At 42.4% G+C, this 23,398-nt stretch overlaps 2 protein-coding genes across 5 annotated transcripts; both read right to left on the bottom strand.

Moving 5' to 3' along the window:
* Positions 1-1,355: 1,355 nt before the first annotated feature.
* On the bottom strand, positions 1,356-2,023 carry LOC133914159 (EPIDERMAL PATTERNING FACTOR-like protein 2). Its single transcript, XM_062357301.1, has 3 exons — positions 1,935-2,023; positions 1,778-1,819; positions 1,356-1,627 (listed from the first exon to the last, which is right to left on the bottom strand). Exons 1-3 carry the CDS (start codon positions 2,008-2,010, stop codon positions 1,362-1,364), a joined length of 384 nt encoding a protein of 127 aa, XP_062213285.1. The 5' UTR covers positions 2,011-2,023; the 3' UTR covers positions 1,356-1,361.
* A 15,364-nt stretch (positions 2,024-17,387) lies between these two features.
* LOC133915536 (putative lipase ROG1) lies at positions 17,388-22,504 on the bottom strand. Of its 4 annotated transcripts, none has more exons than XM_062358734.1 (10): positions 21,982-22,504; positions 20,646-20,713; positions 20,442-20,512; positions 20,003-20,263; positions 19,281-19,441; positions 19,141-19,196; positions 18,984-19,036; positions 18,789-18,912; positions 18,242-18,339; positions 17,388-17,748 (listed from the first exon to the last, which is right to left on the bottom strand). In XM_062358734.1, the coding sequence occupies exons 1-10, from the start codon at positions 22,146-22,148 to the stop codon at positions 17,677-17,679; spliced, it is 1,131 nt and encodes a 376-aa protein (XP_062214718.1). In that variant the 5' UTR covers positions 22,149-22,504; the 3' UTR covers positions 17,388-17,676. The 4 variants fall into 4 exon arrangements, with proteins under 4 accessions (XP_062214718.1, XP_062214719.1, XP_062214717.1 ...); XM_062358735.1 differs by adding an exon at positions 20,857-20,997 and having other exon boundaries at positions 19,141-19,441; positions 21,982-22,116; XM_062358733.1 differs by having other exon boundaries at positions 19,141-19,441.
* Positions 22,505-23,398: the final 894 nt, after the last annotated feature.

Here is a 23,398-nt window from a genome sequence, read left to right as displayed (position 1 = left end):
CTAATGAAATTAGCAGCACAAATCGCCAAGTCTAATGCACAGGCATAACTGGGTTTCGGTGAATAATCTTCACTTGCTCTTCACAAAAAAAAACACTAAGAAAAAGACCAGGAGGAGAGTTCAGGAATGGCAAGTGTAATGTGCAATGGACAGTCTTTCATCCATGGAATTGAAGCCGTCTAGAGCATTGTACAGTCTTATATGCAACGAGGTCGCTGTATCTTTTTATCATTGTTTGTGACTGACTTGCGAAGCCGGCCGATTCCCGGAGGACATGTCCTGAACCCAGTGTATCAAATGCTTACGGTACAAGTTCTTCAAGAGAAAACGACGCGCTAGCAATGATGCGCATAACTCCAAGGTCGAAAAGTGTTTTGTCTTACTATTTCTCCTTTTCAGACCTTTTTTTATTTCTTTATATGATCCTATCGATCTTCTTGAAAAACAAATAGCAGGTAATGCAAAATTATCCGTTTCTGAATCCTGACCTACAGTGGTTACTACTTGGCTACTTGCTACTACTCTACAAATTAAACGTCGTAATGCACGTAAATAGTTAACCAACATTGGACATTTTCTGCATCCTGCATGGACCATCGATCTTTTGTTAAGAGAAGTCACTCAAGCTGCCAAGTATCAGATTAGATTTTTTTTAGATAACGGAAAGTTTCCGGCCTCTGTACAAGCATCAGATTAGTGAAGAACTCTTTCGCTGCATGGAAAATCGAAATGGTAATGCCACACTACTGATGCAAACAGGACACCACTCTCTTAATTACACCACAGGTTAATCATAGGCTTACACGGAGTAATTAGAAGCAAGTCTTCCGGTGATCGACCACCACAGGGGCGGACCCCATTCAATTCAAGGGCATTCAATTGAAAAAATCAATTATATAGTCCACATATCAATATATCATACATATATCATAAAAAAATGGACGAAATGGTATGTTTTAGTAGCCTAAAAAACGTGAGAACAAAATATTGCATTTTAGCAAAGGATGAATTCTAGTGGTATATTTGCACAACTGTTCGAAAATAGTGTAACGTAATCAACTTTGCCCCAATTTTTCATTAGGTTCAAAATTCGAATGCCCATCGTGCAAAGGGTCCACTGTTCCACCCGACGGTGACCAAAGCATCTTCCTATATGCCTACCAAAGCCTAGCTAGTGATGAGACATTTCCAAACAAACCATCTTGATCATGGATCATCAAGCATCTGCAAGTACGCAGTAACAATATCCTAGTATGTATCATGGAGCTCGGATCCGCATCCTCTGATTTGCTTCGACAAAGTCAGAGACACTACAATAATTCGTGAGTGGATGCGGATCCCATGGGCTCAGCAGCTCCGGATCACGGATCCAGGGCTCGCCGGTCCGCGCACCGGCACTTCCAGTTCAGGGGCTTGTAGTCGGTGTAGCTCTCGTCGACGGTCCTGTCACCTGCGGCTCTGAACAGGCGGGCGCGCCCGGCCTCGGCTTCGCCCCTGCTGTCGACCCGCGGCGCCACCGGCACCTGCACCGCCTCGCACCGGCCGCACGGCGCGCACTTGTCCTCGCACCGCGGTGGCCTCGACCCGATCAGCGCCTCCGCCATTGACACGCCCTTACCAATCTGTACTTGACATTGCACAACAGCACAAGCAATTGGTTCACATGTGTACCGTGGAGAGAGAGAGAGAGAGAGAGAGAGAGAGAGAGAGAGAGAGAGAGAGAGAGAGAGAGAGAGAGCAATATGAAACCAAGCATGGCCAGCAAGAGAAGACGCACTTACCTTTGGAGGATCCTTGAACTGGTAATGCAGCGCTCTACCTGCAAGAAAGTGGCATACTTGCATCAAGTATCTACGAATCAAGCAAGGCTCAAGAAGAAGGCAGAGAAATCGGGGGGGACGGGCAGCTAGGTTTAGGCAGGCAAAAGAATTTACCTTCGGTGGATTGCAGGCCTTGAGAGGATAGCAGCAGCAGGAGAAGCAGGGACGAGGAGCAAAGCAGAAGTTCCATGAGAGAGCTTGATTGAACGTCGCCTGCCTAGTCACTGAATGAGGTTGGCAACAGTAGCTAGGAGGATGCCTACTTATACCAGAGGATGCTACAGCACCAACATGCTCACTGGTCGCATGAGCAGGGGTTCCTTGTAGCTGTAGTGTTGGGAATCAATATGAGAGAGAGAGAGAGGGGGGGGGGGGGGGGGGGGGGCAGGAGGTTATGTACAGCAGTGTACTACGGATCAGGTCATTGAATGCATCTGAATTCCGAGACCATAAGGACTTCCGCCATTGCTTCGGCAGCAGCGAGCGCGAAAGTTGGAGGGGAGAGAGGCGGCACCGCGGCAGCAATAGGCTGAGGAGCTGGCGCAGAGATAGCAATGCAAAAATGACACAAGCTTTGCACGCTCAGGGGCACAGAGGTCCTTTGAAGTTTTTAGACCGCCCAATGATTAAAAAAAAAACAACTTGGTACACACTGAAGCAGTGAAGCTTGAGAGAAAGAGAGCAGGGGAAATGCAAGCGAGAGTGAAGCGCTTACATGGAACTAGCCTTGTTGCCAAAATAGGGGGCCCGGATTGTGTCCTGCCCAGATTCTCACCCTGCGAAAAGGGATCACAAAGAGGTCCAAGGATTCAAAAGACATCTGAGTAGCAATGGAGAAAGAAAGAAAGCTACTACCTACTGATCACTTCTGATGCTCACCCTGCGAAAAGGGATCACAAAGAGGTCCAAGGATTCAAGAGACATCTGAGTAGCAATGGAGAAAGAAAGAAAGCTACTACCTATTGCCTCTACCCTTGGTCCTGATAACTTCTGATGACTGTTGCTCGGATAGCATGCAAGACATTTTCCTAAAGAATTTTGCTTCGTTGTTACTGTTTTCAACAGGCTTACCTATTGATCACTCATACACCGAACATCCTAACAACAACAGGGATACAGGATCATCAATAACAAGTCAAATGTAGTATTTGCTTCAAGAAACTAGTCAAATAGAGTAACTAGTCAAAGGGCATTGATGATCATCGCAGCGGGCAACAGGGAAAACAAGTTGAGGTCAAGCTGGAAGCTTTGCTGCAGCACACTATAGCAGCATGCAAAGCACGGCAGGAAGTCAGTAGCCGTAATTCTCGGCATGAGTTCTCTGCTCGAGATGCAAGGCGCAGCTGCCTGTTTTTATTGGATGGATAGCACAGCGTTGCTCGAGTACAGCTGTTGAGTGTACATGCACAACGAGCCGCTTGAGGCCTGGAAAAAGAGGCGAAAAAGAACCTAGGAGACCCAAACACCGCTTCTTCCCGAAGAGGCGTAGCGCCCGAGCAACGAAAAGACGTGGCGAAGTGCTCGGAAACACAGGCCACACCGACGCTTGCTCTGTGCTCGGCGGCGTACCGGGGTCGTCTGGTGGCTGTGCGCGGCGTTCGAGTTCGTTGGTTCCGCTGTCGTCATCCGCGGCTATCTCAAATATTTAGGGCTATTTGGTTCTCAATTCTAAGAAGCGAAATTAAAATTTGGTTACGATAAAGCTAGTCATGAATCAGGATAAATAAAGTAGTATTTGATTTAAGGTTAAACTAAAATTTTAACCTGTTAAAATTGAGCGGTCGTTTTAAGCGTTAAAATCTCACCTAAATTTGCTATATAAAAAATTTGGACACCTATGCGTGACAGGCCAGATCGTGCCTGGCTGTGGCGTGCCCGTGCCGGCCTGGGCTGGGTCGTGCCCGGGCCGGAGTCGGGTCGTGCCGTGCTACGCGCTCGGCCCAGGTATAGCCCGTAGCCTTGTGCCATGCCAGGCCGAACAATCTCAGCTCAGGTCGTGCCGTGCCTAAGCCGTACCTATAGTATCGTGCCTCGGGTCGGTCTAGTAAGCACGGTCCATTTGGACATCTTTAGTTACCACTAGATTAGAATGAAACTTGGAGATGAATGGAAAACTGCGTTTAAAACTAATGTGGTTTGTATGAGTGGTTAGTGATGTCTTTTGGGTTAACTAATACATACAGTACTTTCATGCGATTGATGAATAAAGTTTTACATGGTTTCGTTGGAAGATTTGTTGTGGTATACTTTGATGATATCTTGATTTAAAGCAAGTTATATGAGCCTCACTTTGATCATCTACGTGCTATTTTTAATACTTTGAGAGATGCATGTTTATTCGGTAACCTCGAAAAGTGCACCTTTTGCACGTATCAAATCTCTTTTCTTAGCTATATTGTTACTCTACAGGAAATAGAAGTGTATGAAGCAAAAATTGAAGCCATAAAGAGCTGACCAGCCCCTAAGATGGTTACTCAAGTGAGAAGGTTTCATGGTCTTACGGGTTTTTATAGGCACTTTGTGTGGGATTTTAACACTATTGCTGCTCCATTGAATGAATTGACAAAGAAATGAGTGGTTTTCAAATAAGGACCTGCACAAAAAGGTATTTAAGTTGTTGAAAGAGAAACTTGCCCATACTTATTTACTCCAACTCTCTGATTTTGGTAAGACCTTTGAGAGAGTGTGATGCTAGCGGGATTGGAATTAGAGGTGTGTTAATTCAAGAAGGTAAATCTGTTGTTTATTTCAGCGAGAAATTAAGTGAACCAAGTCTGAATTATTCTACCTGTAATAAAGAATTGTATGCTTTAGTTCGTGTGTTAAAACTTGACAACATTATCTATGGCCTAAAAATTTTGTTATATATTCTGATCATAAATCGCTGAAACATATTATGAGTCAAGCTAAATTGAATAAACGACATGCTAAATGAGTCAAATTTATTAAGTCTTTTCCATATGTCATAAAACATAAGAAAGGAAAGGACAATGTGATTGCTAATGCGCTTTCTAGACGTTATGCCATGTTATCTCAACTTGATCATAAGATTTTTGGTTTAGAGACTATTAAGGATTTATATGCTACTGATTTAGATTTTAAAGAAGTACTTGAACATTGTAAACAAGAGAAAATATGGAATAAATATGTGTTGAATGAAGGATTGCTCTATTGTGCTAATAAACAATGTATTCCAGCTAGCTTCGTTCGTCTTTTGTTGTTACAGGAGGCGCATGGAGGAGGATTAATGGCACATTTTGGAGCAAAGAATACTAAAGATGTGCTTGCCGTCCACTTCTTTTGGTCAAAGATAAAACGTGACGTCGAGCACTATGTTTTATGTTGTACAACTTGCAATAAAGCTAAGTCTCGCTTAAATCCACATGATCTTTATATGCCTCTTCCTGTTCCTAGTGCACCATGAGAGAATATTTCTATGAAATTTGTTTTAGGACTGCCTAGGACAATGAGGGGAGGGATAGCATATTTGTAGTTGTGGATAGATTTTCTAAAATGACACATTTTATACCTTGTCATAAGAACGATGATGCTATAAATGTAGCTGATTTGTTTTTAGGAAAATCGTTCGATTACATGGAGTGCCTAATACTATCGTCTCGGATCGTGACACAAAATTTTTGAGTCACTTTTGGAGATCACTTTGGAATAAATTGGGGATGAAACTGCTATTTTCTACTACGTGTTATCCCCAGACCGACGGTCAAACAGAGGTCGGTACACTCCACCACTAAGATTTGAAGCCCTACTTAGGAGAAGAAGAAGAGTTTGAGTCGAGGACGACTCCAATTCAAGAGGGGAAGGCTGATGAGCCTATGGCTCCTTCGAATACTATCAATACTACCAATAATCCTCAAATCATACAATATCCAATTAAAAGAGCACGTGCAAGACAATTAGACCATCAGGTGAACTCGTTTCTCGTTGTTCATGCTTCCTTGGATGGATTACTACTAAATTCTTGTGATGTTTTATTGCTTAGGAACGTGGGAGAAGCACCACAACCTTATCCGAACGCCACCCCTCGAAGGCCAAGTCTACTCGGACTCGAGGCTGAGCTCTAGTCGTGGTCGTTGTCGTGATCGACATCGTGGTCGTGGTCGTGGTCGAGTCTCAGGACAACACGTTAGTAAAACGGGTATAACTCTCTCATACGAAGTCCGTTTTATGCGATATTAGACATTCTGGAAAACTTATGATGAGCCATTTCTAATGGGTATGAGCACGACCAAATATTCCTTATAGTTTAGTTAGAGGCAAAGAGATAAGGTGTTGTATCACCGTTTTGGACCTAGTTGGATCTTGTAATCCTGTCAGGGTTAGAGTCCAGGTTATGTATGCCTCTTTTCACGGCTGCACAACCCTAGGTCGACCTCCTCATACCCCTATAAATATATAGTATCCGTCATAGTTTAAGCTCAGATCTAGCTTATATTATTCTATTTTTAGACAGTTTCACCATTTATCGGTTTGTGAAACCCCAACTTGAGTACTTCATTTGGTAGTCAGTAATATTCAGATTGCATCTACCTGTTGTTGCTTGTGTTCTCGATTCGCTGGCAAGAAAAGTCTTCTTGGAGAGGTCAACCATATCTTGGCACGATTGATAACCATAGAGTAGTGGTGTAATGGTTGCGAGGGTTCTTGATCTGTTCTGATCGGAGCCTTTAGATCATCAACGTCGAAGCTGTACTAAATTGACTTATCATATTACCTACGAAAGATCGGGCATCCCCGCATCAACAGACCACCTGGCTCTGAGCTAAACCCGGAGTCTCCGGCCAACCCGGAGTATCTGGGTCAGCCCGGAGTATCCGAGTTCAGCACAGTTGACCCTCTGAAAATGGCGATAACTTTTAATCTCGAAGTCCGATTTCGATGATTTTGGACCCCATGAAAAGCTTATTTAGAGGGCTATACATCCTAACTGAATTCATGACCTCAAACATATTGGATCGGACTAGGAACACTTCAAAACTCAATTTGAACACTTTCATACTTTCCGCACCAGGCTCCTTAAGCTAACGCTCACTTTGGGTTGGTTAAAAAACTCTTGAGCACTGAGACACAATAATTAGTTCTACGTTGCATCCCTCTTAATAGTGTGACATACCTATACTCAAATTCAAATGTAAAACTCGTTTGAACCAATTTGAGCCTTTGAATACTTTCAAGTACTGCTTCTTTCTTTCAAACCTTGAGGGTTGCCAACTTCCATATAATCTTCACTCTATCTCTTATTGATTCTTCATATAATTGATGCGAGTCAGCCATAGCTTCCCATGGCCTCACATTGTCTATTGGCGCAAAACCTTCACTCGTTCTTTACCATCGTCTTGGTCCTTCAGCGCCAAGCCATTTGCTTGTCCTTCACCACCGGATGGTCTATCACAGCCAAGTCTTGCTTACTCTTTTCCGTCTTGCTATAGAAAACCATTTTGCATCCAACATCTTCAATAAATTCACTTTATCATATATGGAGTTCAATCTTGTTCTTTCCTCTAGCATATATAATTTCAATTCAACTTATGTCTTCTTATGGATCCTAACCCAACTCACTCTTAAGCATAAAGCACACGGGTTAGTTCATAAAACTTTATTGACAATGGCATACCTTTAATTATTTGATCTCCATAAGTAACTTAGCATTCACGCTTATCGCCAATCTTAAATGAGCTTTTCTTTCTTATTATGAGCATCACTAAGAGTTCATTGACTTTGATGTAATTCTTTGAACTCATGGCATTTCTCAATGCATTCATACTTCATTTCTTATGCATCTCATATAGAATAATCTAATAACAATTCTCAACATCATTGTTAGTCCATAGGTATTGTCATCAATTACTCGAGTATCACCTAGAGCTCATTGATCTTGATGCATATCTCTTCTTCATGCATCACCTATAGAACATCTTGCTAACAATTCTCAACAATATAGTTAGTCTATAGGTATTATCATTAATTACCAAAATCACATATAAGGGCTAGATGCACTTTCAATCTCCCTCATTTTGATAATTGATGATAATCTCACTAGATGGTTATATTTGAAAATTTTAAAGTTCTAAGTATACATATAATCTGAAGATGAATATATACAAAGAATAAGTTTTGGAAACATCAAACATCACAAAGACATTTGAGGTTCTCAAAACTAGCTTTACTAGCATCAAACATCACAAAGATTCTGATGTTAGTAAAAACAACTATGTATATAGTAAACTCCCACACAATCTATCTCAAATTTTGGATGGAGTTTCCTTTATACATATGAAGCAAGCATGACAAAGTATATATGAAAATGAATATGCTCATGCAAAGAAAAAACTTTTCTAAAGCAACAGAGTTGCATGATTTTGCTTTTAAAACTCCCCCAATTGACATTTTCTTTACAAACAAAATATCTATTACAAATTCTTCCCCATAAGCAAAGCCCTCTTACAAGATATAACATCTAGTTCAAATTCTCTCTCAATTGATAGCAATGCCAAAATGGAATCATCGAAACGAATTCTCCCCTAATTTACGTTAAATTGGTAAGAATTATGGAGGACTTGCCAAAAGAGAATTATGGAAACACATTAGCCCTATCCCATAAGAGGGAATCATTGAAAGCTAATGCTTGACCATGTATAGTGTCAACTCCTCATGATATGTGTATTTCTCATAATTTGAGTTAAACCAAATACACTTATCCAATTATTAACTATGTGAGAAGAACAAGCTATATAATAGATCGAAGGGGCTCAAATAGATGCCAAATGAGATTTAAAAAAACAAAAGAATACCAATATATCAAATGACATTGTAAAGAATACCAATTAAAATTCCAAAAGATATCAATTGAATACCTATAAGAGATACCAATTGAAAATCCAAAGCATTCCATTTGAAAGAGATACCAATTCCAATTGAAATAGATGTCAATTAAAACAAATTCAATTTGAAGACGAGTCAAGCATGAGTCCAAGATTAGGTCCAAAATTGAACATAGAAAAATAGTTGACATTATAATGAATATCTCGTGTAGAATAAGGTGTCAACATCTCATAAGCATGTATGTTCAATAAGGCCAATCAAACCAGACTAAAATCTTTAGCAAAAGATTTTGCGATTTTCATCAATATTACATATAGGAGCAACTCAAGCATTTGATATGGATTCTTTTGCATATTTAGGATTGAATGAATCATAAACATATTATAAAATTCCCACAAAAATATTCTACTTTAAATTGCTCATATTTGCAATAAATAGATTTTTAAGCACTTGTAAGAAAAATATATTTTTGCAAGTCGTTTTCATGCTATGATATTGAATGCATGAATTAAGAACAAGTTATCAATGAGAAGACATTGGATTAATGTAGTTGATCATTGTTCACCCTTGCTTGGCTTTTTTTTTATATGATCATTCTTTATAATTCCAATTGAAGTTGAAGGAGATGATCTTATTTATAAATACCAATTGAAATAGTGACATTCTTCATGAAAATCCAATTAAAAAGATCTTCTATTTGAAAAAACCTTTATTATGATTAACCCAAGCTTCTAATGCATCTCCATTATACCTAAAACACATTTAATTACAATTTAGTCCCAAACTAACTGGGTCCAAAAAGGTTAGTTAAACCTACCACATAGAGCAAACTCTCTAATAACCGGTGCATATTGATATGATGTGGAAATGATAACAAAGGAAGTTCATACCAATAGATCGATACCAGTTGAAAATATATACCGAATGAAGGTATATACCAATTGAAATCAAATGAAAAGCTCTATGAACCTTTTAGACAATAAAAACACTTGAGAGAGACTTACTCTAAATGTAGGATCAAAGAAAGCAAATATGCTATAGATTTTAACATTTAAGTCAAATAAGTATGGTCGTCACTTTCAAGATCCAAAAAATATTTAATTTGGAGAAAAATAACATATGAGACTTAAAGATACCAAATGAAAGACAAATATTAAAAAGTTATCTAAATTACATCTAAGATAAAAGATCAACAAATAATCACTCACAAAGTTCAACTAAAGAACCAAGTGAATGGATTGAGCATATAGAGAAATGAATAAGTTACAAATATGCTAAAAAACTTATCTCAAGTGAGTATATTGAACAGGATACAAGGACTGAGATAAAAAGCTTCTATGACCTCCGGGAGGAAAGTTTCCTTGAAGAAATCAATATTCTTATCATAGGAGGTAAATAAAATCTTTCACAAAGAGAGAAATAACTTAGAAGCAAATTTGAAACAAAGATGATCAATAAGGATTGCCACTTTTATTACTACCAATTGTAAGAAAATAATAGTATATGAAGATTTCACAAGTCGGTAATTGTAACAAGGCATAGATCAACTTTCTTTCAAGAAGCATATGAAGAAGGATTTTAGAAATTAAACATCATGCTTCAAAGCATTCTTCACAAAATCAACTATTACAAGTAAATACATAAAAACCATAGTTGACTTGATTCGAATAAGAAATGATTCAAATTAAAATCTTGAGATTAAATAGATCACTAGAGAAGTACCAAGAATCTCAAGTTTTAATTTAAGATCAAATATGGATTAATTAATGGATTCTTGCAAAATTGAGCTTTATATGAGCTTGACATACTACATAGATACTAGATAAGCAATGATATCAATTCTAAGTGGTATCCACACATCTTGAGGATTCTTGAGGAGGGGGCACGGGAGGTCCGGTGGGTGTTGACATCCATTTGGCGAAAAAGTCGACCCATATCTGTGACTAGATGGCCGTCCGGGCCACAAATTTTATCATGAAGGGGGCTAGTTCCACATCCCACTTTACGATGCGTCTGGTTGCCTTCCGATTGCGAAACATGTCACCAAGCGGGTATGAGGTTGGCACAATGATATCATGAGCGAGGAAGTAGTGTCAGAGCTTTCGTGAGACCATTAGGAGGGCATATGCCATCTTTTCAAGCTCAGTGTAGCGTGTCTTAGCCCTCTCCAGGGCCTCCGATACGTAGTATATGGCTCGCTGTACATACCAACCTCCACTGTCCCCCTCCCGTATCAGCGCAGCACTTACGGGGAGACTGAAGCAGATAAGTATAGAAGGAGCCCTTCACCGGGAAGGGGTATCGCGAGCATCTTTAGGTAAAAAAGGTGGGCTTTGAGGGCCTCGAAGGCAGCTTGGCACTCCGGGGTCCACCTGAAAGGCTTGAAGCCCCTCAGGGTTCTAAAAAATGGTAGGTTGTGCTCAGCAGATTTGATGAGGAAACGGCTAAGGGCTAGGAGGCGTCTGGCTAGGCGTTGGACTTCCTTCGTGTTGGCGGGGGGGGGGGGTGATATTTCCATGATGGCATGAATCTTTCGAGGGTTGGCCTCGATGCCCTTCCGGGCGACAAGGTATCCCAGTAGTCTGCCTGCCATTGCGCTAAACACGCAAAGATTGAGCTGCACGCCCACAACCCGGATACTGTCAAATGTTTCTTGGAGGTCAGCGATGTGGTTGGCCTCGAGCTTGCTTTTTATGACAATATCATCGACATAGGCCTCGACGTTATGGCCTAATTACTGCTCCAGAATTTTGTGTACCAAGCGGCAGAAGTTAGCTCTGGCGTTTTGGAGGCTAAATGGCATCCGAATATAGAGGTATACCCCGAAAGGGGTGATGAAGCTAGTTTTTCTTTCATTCTCCGTAGTCATCCACACCTAATGGTATCCGGAGTATGCATCCATGAAGCTTAGCAAATCGCAGCCGGCTGTAGAATCTACCAATCGGTCGATGCGAGGAAGGGGGTACGGATCTCGGGGGTAGGCTTTGTTAAGTGAGGTGAAATCAATACACATGTGCCATTTCACATTGTGTTTATTGACCAGGACGAGGTTTGAGAGCCACTCAGAGTGTATAACCTCTCGGATGACGCTGACCTTCAGCAGCTTCTAGACCTCTTCCTTTGCGACCTATGCCCGCTCGAGGGAGAGTTTGCGAAGCCCCTAGCGCACCGGCCTGGCCTTCGGGTCAACTCAGAGGGCATGCTCAATGATGCAGCGGTCAACCCCAAGAAGGTCCTGTGGGGACCATGCAAAGACATATAGGTTGCCCCGTAGGGTGGTTAGGAGCTGGGCTTCCTGTTTCGGACTGAGGTCTACCCCGATTTGGAAGGTTCAGTCGTTTTGGTACGAACATGCTGGAACGGATTTCACTTCCCCCCCCTCCAGTAGTGGCTTTGGAGAGCCACGGTGTCCCGGGTATGCCAAAAGGGGGCTTCAAAGCTCTCTGGGCCACGTTATGGATGTGGTGTCCATTGAGAGGGGTGGGGTGCCCATACTCAATGCGTCTTGCTAAGTCTTGGTCGTCATGGACGGAGATTACCCCTGGGGTCTGGGCACCTTTAGGCAGAGGTAGTTGTGATGGGGGAATATCTCCGAATTTGTTTAGAGTCCCCCAGCCCAGGACGACATTGTAAGCATAGGGTACATCTACGACGTTGAAGGTGATAACTTTGGTCCACGCAGTGGGCCCTTTGCCAAAGATGACCGGGAGCTCTATTTGGCCTAAGGCATCAAGCGGGCTCCCGTTGAATCCTTGCAATGGCCTATGGGTCGGGGAAAGCCGGCTTCGCGGGATACAGAGTTGGTCGAAGGCGTGTACAAAGAGGAGGTCCGCTGAAATGCCTTCGTCGACCAGTACCCTCCGGACCTCAACTTCAGCAATGTTGGCTGAGAACACCAAGGCATCGGAGTGGGGGACTTCACCCCCTCAGAGTCATCGGAGGTGAATGTTACGAGGACGTTAGCCTATCCAGAGGCCTGGCGATGGATGTTGGTTGCCCCAACGTGGTTCACCCCCTGTGCGTAGTCTCACCGCTGTCGTTTAGAGGAGCCACCAGAGCTTCCTCCCCTAGTTATGACGAGTACTACCTGCTTGGCTCCACCTCCTTTAGGAATGTACTGATCTGCGGGTGGCGGAGGTGGAGGTGGCAGAGCCAGCTGGGAAGGGTTCTACAAGGCCAGGTGATCAACTTGGCGAGCCGTTGCTGGTCTTCGCCCTTCGGGTCGCTCATCGTCATCCCTCTTAGTCGTTGTGTAAGTTGCCTGCCTCCCGAGGTACTCCTCTCGGAAGGTTGTGAGGGTTTAGCAGTCTTCAGTGTTATGTTCGCATCCAGCCCCGTGCAAGGTGCACCAGTACCCTTCCTTGGGGTATCGGCCCGGGGTGCGGTCTCGTGCTGGGAAGGCTCCGGGCGCCCCCGGTCGTGGCCCCTAGGATGGGACGGGTTTGGAGCCCTCTGGCCTGGGTTGATGTTGAGGATGCCGTGGCGCTGTCGCAACCGTCTCTTACGACCTCCAGAGGTGTTACTCTCTTTGGAGCCCCTTTTTGTTGGCAGGGGAAGAGCATGAGAGGATCCTTCTTGCGAGGCGGACTTTTCAGGCTCGACATTGGGGCTTTCGGTGGCTTGTGCATGCCCCCGACAGAGCCGCTCCTATTCCGCACGTGCATACTCCTCGAACTTGCACATGAGGGCCTCTACGGACTGCATCGAGCGCCGGTTCAGCCGATCGTAGAGGGGGCCATCAGCCAGACCCTGAGTTGCTGCGTCGATGACCGATGAGCCTAAGATGCCGTTAATCTGGGACTTGGTTCAGGAAAACCTCCTAAAATAATCCCGGAGGGTCTCACTTAGCTGTTGTTTAACGTTAAATAGGCTTCCGGAGGTCATCGGCCAAATGAAGGTACCCTAGAAGTTGTTACAGAAGAGGTCTCGGAGTTGGGCCCATGCGAAAACAGTCCCGAGCTCCAGTATCCAGAACTATCGAAGGGCTACCCCTTCCAAAGCGAGGGGAAGCACTTGGCCATGGCAGCCTGTCCGCCTCTATTGGCTTTTAGAGCGAGGGCGTACGAGCAGACAAACTCGTCCGAGTCTGAGTCTCCCCTAAACTTAGGCATCTTCGGGGTAAGGAAGCCCTCCAGGAAGGGTGCAGTCTGTAGGTCCGCTGGTAGTGGAGAGTTGTGATCTTGCACCGGGGCCTCGCGATGATGAATCTAAGGCTCCAGAAACTACACACTGACCTCAGGAGGTGCTTAGTGGCGATGGTGAAGCCCTCGACAGTACCCGGAGCCAAGATTGGGATGACGCTAGCCGTTAAGGGAGCAGTGGTGGTCCCTCGGGCAGGCTGCTGCGCTATCCGTAGGGCCACCTGCAGCTCCTCCAGCTGAGTCTGGAGGGCCACAACATGTGACTACTGCTCGGCAAAGGCGCTGTTCACGGAGGCGGTGTCGGCTGTAGCCCTTAGGGACACAGTGGGACCCCATCATCCTGCTGTTGTAGGGCTCCCGAGGCAGAGGCCCCCAACACCAACCACAGTTGTGATCACGGCAGGGCTGCCGGTGGTCATAGGGCCCTCATTCCCCCAGCCAGGGGGCTGTCACCGATTTGGCATGTGGTCATTCGCACAGGCCTGGCCGGGGCGTCGGCCGCCTGTGCCATGGCACCAACGGTGGTCTTTCTAGGGGCCATCCTACCTCTTGAGCACTTCTATTGTTCAAATCCCCACGGACGGTGCGATGTTGGAGAAAGAATATGTCTTGCACGAACAAGTGCAGCAAGAGTACACTCGCATGAGTGTTCTCAAGCTTGGAGAAGAAGTGGAGATGGAGGAACACCAAATATGTGATGGTCAAGAAAGATTGGTTCCTTAGTTTGATGACCAAGGGTCTGTATTTATAGTGTCATGTATGGTGTAAATGTACAAATATACCCTTATAGAGATAACGATATAAACCATCGCTATCCCGCAGGGACCTAGGACCGGTCAAATCACCTCGTCATGGGTCTAGGTAGGATCTATTTTACCCCTAACCAGAAGATATTATCTATCATGGCAATACAGTAGTGCAAGTGGCCCTAGAGACGTGGTGCCCAGTCGGTCACCTATTGTGGCGCCACACTGTCAAGATGTCAGGATGGCCTCTACTTACATTGGGGATGTTAGGATGACTTTCACTTGCGTTGCATTAAATGTATGCCACTTCATTCCAGGTAGAGGATGGTTGGTAGGCTCTCTCTGGTTGATCTTTCTCCTAGGTCAGATGGCTCTCTCCTGGGACTTTGGAAAGCCTGCACAGACTCCGGAAGGCAAGAGCTCCGGAGACTGGGGCTCCGGAGGGTAAGGGCTTCGGAGGCCGAGGCTTCGGAAGGCTAGGGCTTCAAAGGCTAGGGCTTCGGAAGGCCAGGGCTCTAGAGGGTCCCGAAGCTTGGTGATCCGCACGGCCTCTAAGGACTCATTTTGTTCGCAAGCGCGGTCCACCGGGGCCAGGAGCGGCAGGGGTGCTAAATGATGACCCCCAACACTTATGTTGCCTGTGGAGGGTTAAGGGTGAGAATGAGCATTGCATGTGCACACATACAGATTCATGTGATGTTTCATATCTTTGATTGCATCATTGTATTATGCTGAAGGGAAGTCTTCAGTTTTTGCTTATATGTGATGCGGTTGTGAAGGATTTAAGCTTGAGGATGTTATAATTGGTGGTGTTGTTATTGGTCTACTTTAGCCATATTCTCTATTTCTTAGTATGTTCTATCTCCATGTTTCTATTAAAAATAGTTGCTTAATCAACTGTGGCTAAATAGCTCTTTAAAGCAAATTCATTTGCTGAGATTTTCGAATCTCACCCTTCTTTGCAAGTACTTTTGATGTGATGGCGCGCACGTGGGATAGGTAGCTGCACGTCACTTGCACTTTCACTTTTCTCTTTTTGTTAAACATGTTATGCTATTAGATAGTGATGCTTTGGCCTGTGATGTATATTTTTGGACCCGTAGTGGCTTGGATGTTCCTCCGTTGTTAGGATGTACTAGTCTGATTGGCGCGTCTACGCTGCGCCTGTTTTATTTTGCTATATAGAGCACGATAAAAGAAGACTAAAAAATTAGGTTCACAAATTTTGTACATTTCAATATTTATTTATGAAATTATTAATATCAAACACATTCAATTAATTATAGAGAAAACAATAGTACTTTTATGCATGCACATAGTTTTAACATGTAGGTGAAAGTACTATTAACCTAACAAAATTTGTTTCATATTTTTTTGAGTTTTAAATATTTTTCTTTGCATTTTAAATATTTTCAACCGATTTATTAATGTAACTAATATTCATTTCGACATTTTTCTATAATTTCCCGAAAAAGAAAATTACATATGTATATATACTGGGATCAAAACCCCTATCGCAGGTAAGCTGGAATGCCAATGATTCTCATTTTTTAGGCAGAATTGATGAAGGTGGAGCGATTTTTTTTTCTTTGTACCTTTAACGTTAAAGATGGCTCACAAATCAGATTTCAAAAAGATATATGGCTAGAAAATTCGCCTTTATGCACATAATATCCATGCTTATCTAACATTGCTCAAAACAAACAATACACAATAGCCAATGTCCTTCAATCCCACCGACCAAATATATCTTTCCACTGAAACTGATCGAAGCAAAGTTGATAGCATGGAATGATTTGCTCCCTCACCTTATCAAGATCAAACTCGTCAAAGAGCTAGATGATTTTCAGTGGAATTTGAACAAAACTGGAAAGTTCACAGTAAACTCTCTTTACAGGGCACTCATAAATAATGACGAACCAAGAGTGAACAAGAAGCTTTGAAAACTAAAGATTCCTTTAAAAATAATTTTTTCCTTTGGTACCTTCGTAAAGGGTTCTTCTAACCAATAATAATCTAATCAAAAGATAATGGCAAGATAGCTAGAAATATTGCTTTTGTCAAAAACATGAGACGATTAAACATCTCTTATTTGGCTACAGTTTTGTTATATTTGTATGGTTCATAATCCAAGTGGCTTCTGATTTATACCCACCAAGAAGTGTTCTACATATTTGGCTACCGTTTTGCTATATCTATATACTTTTTATTGATCATTATGACCATGCAAAAATGTTGTGATTTTTAATAATAAGAAAATTAATTCTCCTTTACAACTTATTTTTACATGTACCTCGTTACTCTGAACGTGGGCAGTCCTGCCGGCAGAGCACTAACATATGATGACATCGGCATGCACTCTTTTAGAGCGAGCGGTCAAGGAGATTTTTACTTGGTTTGAATGACAATCTAGACTTCAGATTGATACTCCTTTTTAGATCTTGTGCTGACTCTTTTGTTTTTTTTTCTTTGCTTTTAATCTCTTCCTTTTTCTATTTGGGTGGTGTGCATCGGTACTGTACAGAAACCAGAAGTATACTTTTCTCTCTTATTTGTTTATATCACCTTAATATGATGATAAGAGTCCATAAAATTTCCTTTATAAAAAAAAGCAAAAATGGCATAATCCTCGCACGCTCAGGGGCACAGATTGGAGAGGTACTTGAATCACCATTCAAAGTGTTTTATGTAAAAGCCGAGTAACGGTGTAATGGATCACCGCAGCGGGCAACGGTGAATTAACGAGGTTCAGGTCAAGCTGGAAGCTCGCTACAGCAGGATACACGGCACGACTTCAACAGGCGTAATTCTCCCTGTGAGTTCTATGTTAAAGAAGCAAAGACACCGTCAATTTTTCCTTTTTATGGATAACAGATCACAGTCCAGGACATCTGCACATGTACAATGAGCTGCTGAAATCTGGAAGAAAAAAGAGAGAGAAGGGAACACAGAACAGAACCTAGGAGGCCCAAAATTTACAGGAAGCGTGGAGACCAAACACCCTTTCTTTACAATGTGTTCTACTTCTTCCAGTATATCTCTAATCCTGCAGGAATGTTTTCCGCATGTTCCTATTGAACCGGATCAATCCAAACAAGAAGAATTCGGCTCCACCTTAGCAGCCCCATGTTAATAAACAAAATGGTCGATCATGTGAAAGATCACGCCAGCTCCATCAGAATTCAAGAAATAGGTCTTGACCTGCAACACAAAACGAAATGAGTCAGTGTCCAGACGGTAACTAATTTATCTTTCTGATTTGATATTAATAACTCATGAACTGATTTTCTAGAATCAGTTTTGGTTCTGGGATCGCAGCTTAAACAGATAATTAACTATACACTTCAAGTTTTGGCATCCAAGGAAAAAAAAAAAAACTGGCTAAAGATAGGACATGGCTTAAACATATAATTAAGTAATTGACTGTACACTTCAACTCATTTCTTGAATTCTTAAAGCTGATATTTGAAAAATAAATGAAAAGTTTGGTTAAATTAAGAGTGTTCAATAGACAGATTCTGATGAAATTTCACAAGCTAGCCTTCCAAAAGGAGAGTTTCCATTCCACTCTCTAGGATAGGCTTTGCTTGTGGAAAGTATTAAGATGCATATCTAAGAGCGAAAAGACGAGTATCAGATAGGTAATAGGAAGAAGAAGAACAATAAATAGAAGGCCAAGGGGTTCATCACATACCTGAATGGTGCTATGAGCGAAAATCCTTTGTCTACTTTTCTTGAAGCTAACATCTACCCTTTCCCATGGAAGTCTATTCAAACCTTTGAGCATCACTTCTGAAGTTAGAAAGTTAATTCAGTTAAGAAAATAAAATCTCAATAATCATGAGGCATAGAACAATAAATTTAGCAAACACGAAAGATGAACAGAATTTCAGTCCCAGTGCAAACATTTTTTTTTAAAAAAAAATTGTAATGCAAAAGCAATACCTAAAATTTAGTCATCAAAATAAAAGAATTATGGTTTCAGCTAGCTTATCAAGAAAGCCATTTAGCAATAAACATTGATGAAGTTCTCGTGATACCATCACTTCATTTCTGTTCTTATTCTGAAGGGAAAATTTATGGCAGACTAATAGAAAAATGCGGATGTGGCATCAAAGAACCACTCTAAGGAAGGATACCTCTTATTTGTTCATGGACCAGTGGCTCAGCACAAAATGAACTATGGATGAAAATGCAATTTCTTCATTCCAGCAAACGTAAGAGAAAATTTTGTACCGTACCTTCCATTTCACTTGTAGTTTTTGCCTGATAAAGCATTGCATCCGAAAAATCAACATTCCGAGCCTTTGGTTTTTCCACATATACAACGTGTGGATATCTACCATCGTTTATAAAACTTTGGTGCTGATGCACAGGAATTTTCAGACATAGGAACCCTGTTAAAATCCCAATATGATTCACAGTGAATATATTACCTTGGGAAGCTCATGTTGATGGCGTATTGAAGATGTCCTCCAGCCAACAATGACTAACTTTTAGTCAAGGACATACTTCTAGTAATTTACAGTTAGCCAATATATAAACCAAAAGGCTTATATGATCTGAAAATTGGAAGAGTTTATGCAAGGATACAATCACCGCAAACATTTGAGTAAACAACACGACGTTTGAAAGAGTGTAGAGCTGACCTGCATGCAGAAGCAAAGTAGAAAATATGTTGAAATATCATAACTTCCCCTTTTGTGAAACAAGTAATTATTCCCATGGTGTACATGAAATGGAGATCGCTATCATCAGTAACCATCTGTAGAAGAAGCGGTGGCTTCTCATCTTCAATATCTTTCAGGAAAAGATGTTTTCCACTTCTCCCAGCAATCCAAGACAAACGATATGCCATCTTTTCCAATTTGTTGGAACCACGAAATAGTGGTATCTGCTAGTGCAAGTCAATAATTGAGTCAATGAAATCTTACATCATGCAAATAAAGTACTTAGATTTTTCTTGAAGTTACAACATACAATGTTATTATCTTTACTAGTATATTGTTATCAAAACCATGGTTAAGTCTTGCATTAGGGACTGTGAAAAATAAAAAAAACGACTTATATTAGGTGACAGGGTGGAAAAGCTAACAATGGATGCTAGGATGAATATGAGGAAATAAGTACGAGCATTTAGTACAGCAGAGCAAGCATATGTGATGTGCTAGCAATCATAAGAGTAAAATAAAGAAAATGAAACATCTTATATTGTAACACCTACAGGAACAGATTCATTAAAGTAAATTATGCATCTAACTTATACCTTTCTATACAAAACTCAGTTCATAGATGGTCTTTAGAATCTACTATAAAAGGTGACTAACAATATATAAGATATCCTGTGAAAGCAACAGGGATTATTACACGTCTGGACCACAATAAGTAGGAGACCTAGGAAGGAATTAAATATAAAGGTCCAAGAGTAACGGCGGTGGAAACTTTTTAACGTAACTTGTTTGTGTGATCTTGTACCGAGGTGTGGTGTTGCAAAAGTGATGAAGTTAATAGGCTCCAAACCAGCAATTTTGCCTTCAACTGTATGCTGGTTGCTAGAATAGTCAGCATCATGCTTCTCACACTCTTCATGAGAATCTGTTTGTGGAGCACTCTCATATAATAATGCAATCGCATATCTTGCGATTAGTCCACCCAATGAATGTGCAACAAAGGAAATCTTGCGAAGCTCTGGTCTACACTCAACAACTGAGATCACCTTAATACATAAAAGTAACAGTTAATTCAAAGTAACATGTGGAAGAAAACAATAGGTGCTAATGATGATATTAATAAAGTTGTTAGTTGTAGAAGAAAAGCTAGAAAATGCCGATAATTCGGTCTTGATTAGCTTCATACCATAATATTATTTTCAATGTTAGTACATCAGTACTTACCTCCTCTGCCAATCTTCTTCCCATCACATCAACTCCATCAAGTGTTCGAGCAGCTGAGTTGCACCCACTGCCTGCACCATCCAATGAAAATTCCCATTTAACCGAGTGACACAGTATGAATGAACTGAAAGGGTGCTAGTTTGATGTTAAATGACTTATAGGGATTAAAGAGTAGAAAACTTTTTGTGTTGCTGTTAAACTTACAGTGAACAACCACATCTTCAGGGTGTTTCTTGATGAAATGTTTTACTGCAAAACGCCAATTTTCTGCACTGCAAAGTTGAAAGGGAAAATGTTTGTAAGAACTGAAAATGGTTGTCGCCTCACAAAGTGTTCTATAAATGATATGTTAAAATCATTAAAGTTAGCTTGCACATTTGGAACTATCATAAGGTGAAGTGGAGATTTCAATTACATCAGTAGATTCCTTCACCATTGCATAATACTGGAACCTGGAAAGTTAGACCCTAAGGACAATTTACATGTGTATCCCTCTGGTTGCAGACATCGCAGCACATGGATGCCACAAACCTCACAGGCAGGCGGTTTGGGTGCCCTGAGGAACATGTACCAACATTACGCTACAGCCTACAGACCTTATAATTCATGGACTACAATTTACAATACTTTGATTCAAATAAAAGAAACTTAATCCTAATCCCAAAAAACAGCATCGCATATGGATCATAATCCTTGTATGACGACATTAGGCCTATAGAAGTAATGCTCAAATTACTAAACAGTGATTCGTCATGTCCTCATGGATCTAAGCCTACTGCCCACCAGTTAGTCCCACGATCATTTGGAGTAGCAAGTAAGTAATCATTGCAAGAAGCTTTACCTCATATTGCAGGGCATCCAAATATGGAGAAAAAATATTGATATTCGGATTTGCTACAATTGAATTTTTTACTAGACTAGTTCGATGCACATTCTTCGCAGGTAGTAACGCGGGAGCGTGCGCTGCCAGCGAGCAGCAGCACGCGGGAAGCGGGCCCACGCGGGAGCGCACGGGAGCGAGGGCGCCGGAGTGCGACACGGACCCACGCGGGGAGCGAAGCGGAACGCGGGGCGAGCAGGATTTCCAGGTGAGCGGAACAGAAACCGTAGGCGTTTTTTAAGTAGTACAGATTCAGGGTAAGTTTTGAAATGTGAGAGTAAAGGACCACCAATGATGAAGCTGCAAAATATTTGCATCCCTTCCAAAACTAACTGCTGAATGCTACGCTAACCCCGGAATTCATGACAGTTCCAAGACATCCTTCTGGGATTTACTACATTTACGAGAACACCAGTCATCAGCATACGAAATAGAGCATCAGGAATTCAATCGAGACACAAACATCTAAAACCAACTCTGCTGACACCTTTCACTTGAAAAAGCATAAATCTTGTCATGGATCATGACACGGATAAATTTCAACTCGAAGGTAAAATAGGTAACCCGGTGTGTGTGAATTGCTTGAGGAACACAGCTTCTGTTCGTTAAGGAAAGTAAAAGAACGAAATAAAGAAAGAAAGCGAAAAAGGCATAGGAGACCTGCCGACGATCCCATTGACCGTCACGACCAGATGCGTCGGCTTCGGCCTGCTCTGCCCCTCGTCGGCGGCAGATACCGTGAAGCACCCCGACCGCGGGAGGCATGCCGCCCCCAGCAGCCGCCGCCGCCTCTGCCTCTTCTCTTCCCCGCCCTCCCCACTCGCCATTCTCCCGCCCTCTGGCTTGGCCGCAGGCGCTGGGGACTTGGGACTAGGATCTTTATAGGTGCTTGAAATCGGGAGGCCGTCGCCGTCCAAGACCAGTCTTTTTTTTTCTATTCAGCGCCGCGGCCGCGAGCGCAAGGTGGTTGGTTGCCGAGGGGACGATGTGGCGTTAGAATTCAACCGACGCCGCGTCGTCCCCTACGCAGCGGCTGCCGTCGCGGCTCGGGGGGGGGCCGGCTTCCGCTGAGTTCGTGGGGATCGTTTGCCCGCGGCTTGCGGTGCTTTGTTCGGTGGCCGACGCCGATCTCGAGGGTTTTGTGTTCTAGTGGCCACTCCGCCGTCCAGCTAACTTTTCCTTTACTCCGAGTGCGCTTCACGGATGCATCGTCATCATGTTACTGTTATCGCAGCTATCATGGAGAAGGCAGCAGGCCAGCAGCATCCGACAGGTACGGCGAAGGCAGCAGTGACAGGTCAGAAACGCAGAACCACAACACCAGCGTCCCTGGAATCCCCGTTCCAATTCTAGAAGGGCGTGTTCCAGAACAGAGTGCGAGACTCAGATCAGTCTGACCGATTAGGTTGGTAGGCTTTTTTTTTCTTATTATTTATCTGTTGATAGATTTTTTATAAAATTTGTTAATTTTTTTCTAATAAATTGTGCCACATAATAGACATAGCAGAATCTCTGTGTAAAATCCACATGATTTTTTATTGAAATCTTCAGATTCCCGAGCCTATATTAATTAAGCATAACAGGCCGGCCCGCAAACTGAAAAACAGACCCGATAAAAATAAAACCCACTAATATCAATATTATGCCCGCATAGAAGAACATGAAGCCCACCCAACACAGAATGGAGCACCTCGTGTGCAAAAAAGAGCCCATAGAAAAATGAAAAGAAGCCCAAAACCACCAACTTGCAGCACAAGAAGAACATAAAAAATAGCCTCTCACCTAGCTGCAAAGTAACAGCAATGGAGAAGAAGAAAGTAACAGCAAGGAACCTAGAGAAAATGGCAAAAAAAGAGGAGGGGGAACATGCAAGTTCTTCATATCTCTCCCACCCCCTCCGCCCTCATTATTCAAATTCGTTCATTCATTGCAGATCAGTGTGCTAACTCATCTCATTTTCATCTCATCGATCAAAAAAGAAACCCCTGCCCCAGTCAATCATGCGTGCATATCGAAAACTGAATCGTTGTTAGAGAATACTAATTAATCAACTTTATTAGACACAGATACACTAACA

The sequence above is a fragment of the Phragmites australis genome, chromosome 4, assembly GCF_958298935.1.
Source record: "Phragmites australis chromosome 4, lpPhrAust1.1, whole genome shotgun sequence".
Classification (NCBI taxonomy): Eukaryota; Viridiplantae; Streptophyta; class Magnoliopsida; order Poales; family Poaceae; genus Phragmites; species Phragmites australis.
This window is presented reverse-complemented; position numbering and strand designations above follow the sequence as displayed.

What these genes read in the sequence shown, in the direction of transcription:
- LOC133914159 (XM_062357301.1), bottom strand. Translation starts at nt 2,010, where the DNA reads ATGGAACTTCTGCTTTGCTCCTCGTCCCTGCTTCTCCTGCTGCTGCTA. An exon ending in AGGCCTGCAATCCACCGAAG is followed by an intron (nt 1,820 to 1,934) that starts GTAAATTCTTTT and finishes ACTTTCTTGCAG; the next exon opens with GTAGAGCGCTGCATTACCAG. An exon ending in CAAGGATCCTCCAAAGGTAA is followed by an intron (nt 1,628 to 1,777) that starts GTGCGTCTTCTC and finishes TGCAATGTCAAG; the next exon opens with TACAGATTGGTAAGGGCGTG.
- LOC133915536 (XM_062358733.1), bottom strand. Translation starts at nt 22,148, where the DNA reads ATGGCGAGTGGGGAGGGCGGGGAAGAGAAGAGGCAGAGGCGGCGGCGG. An exon ending in GAAGAAGATTGGCAGAGGAG is followed by an intron (nt 20,264 to 20,441) that starts GTAAGTACTGAT and finishes TTATGTATTAAG; the next exon opens with GTGATCTCAGTTGTTGAGTG. An exon ending in AACTACAAGTGAAATGGAAG is followed by an intron (nt 18,340 to 18,788) that starts GTACGGTACAAA and finishes TTCTAACTTCAG; the next exon opens with AAGTGATGCTCAAAGGTTTG.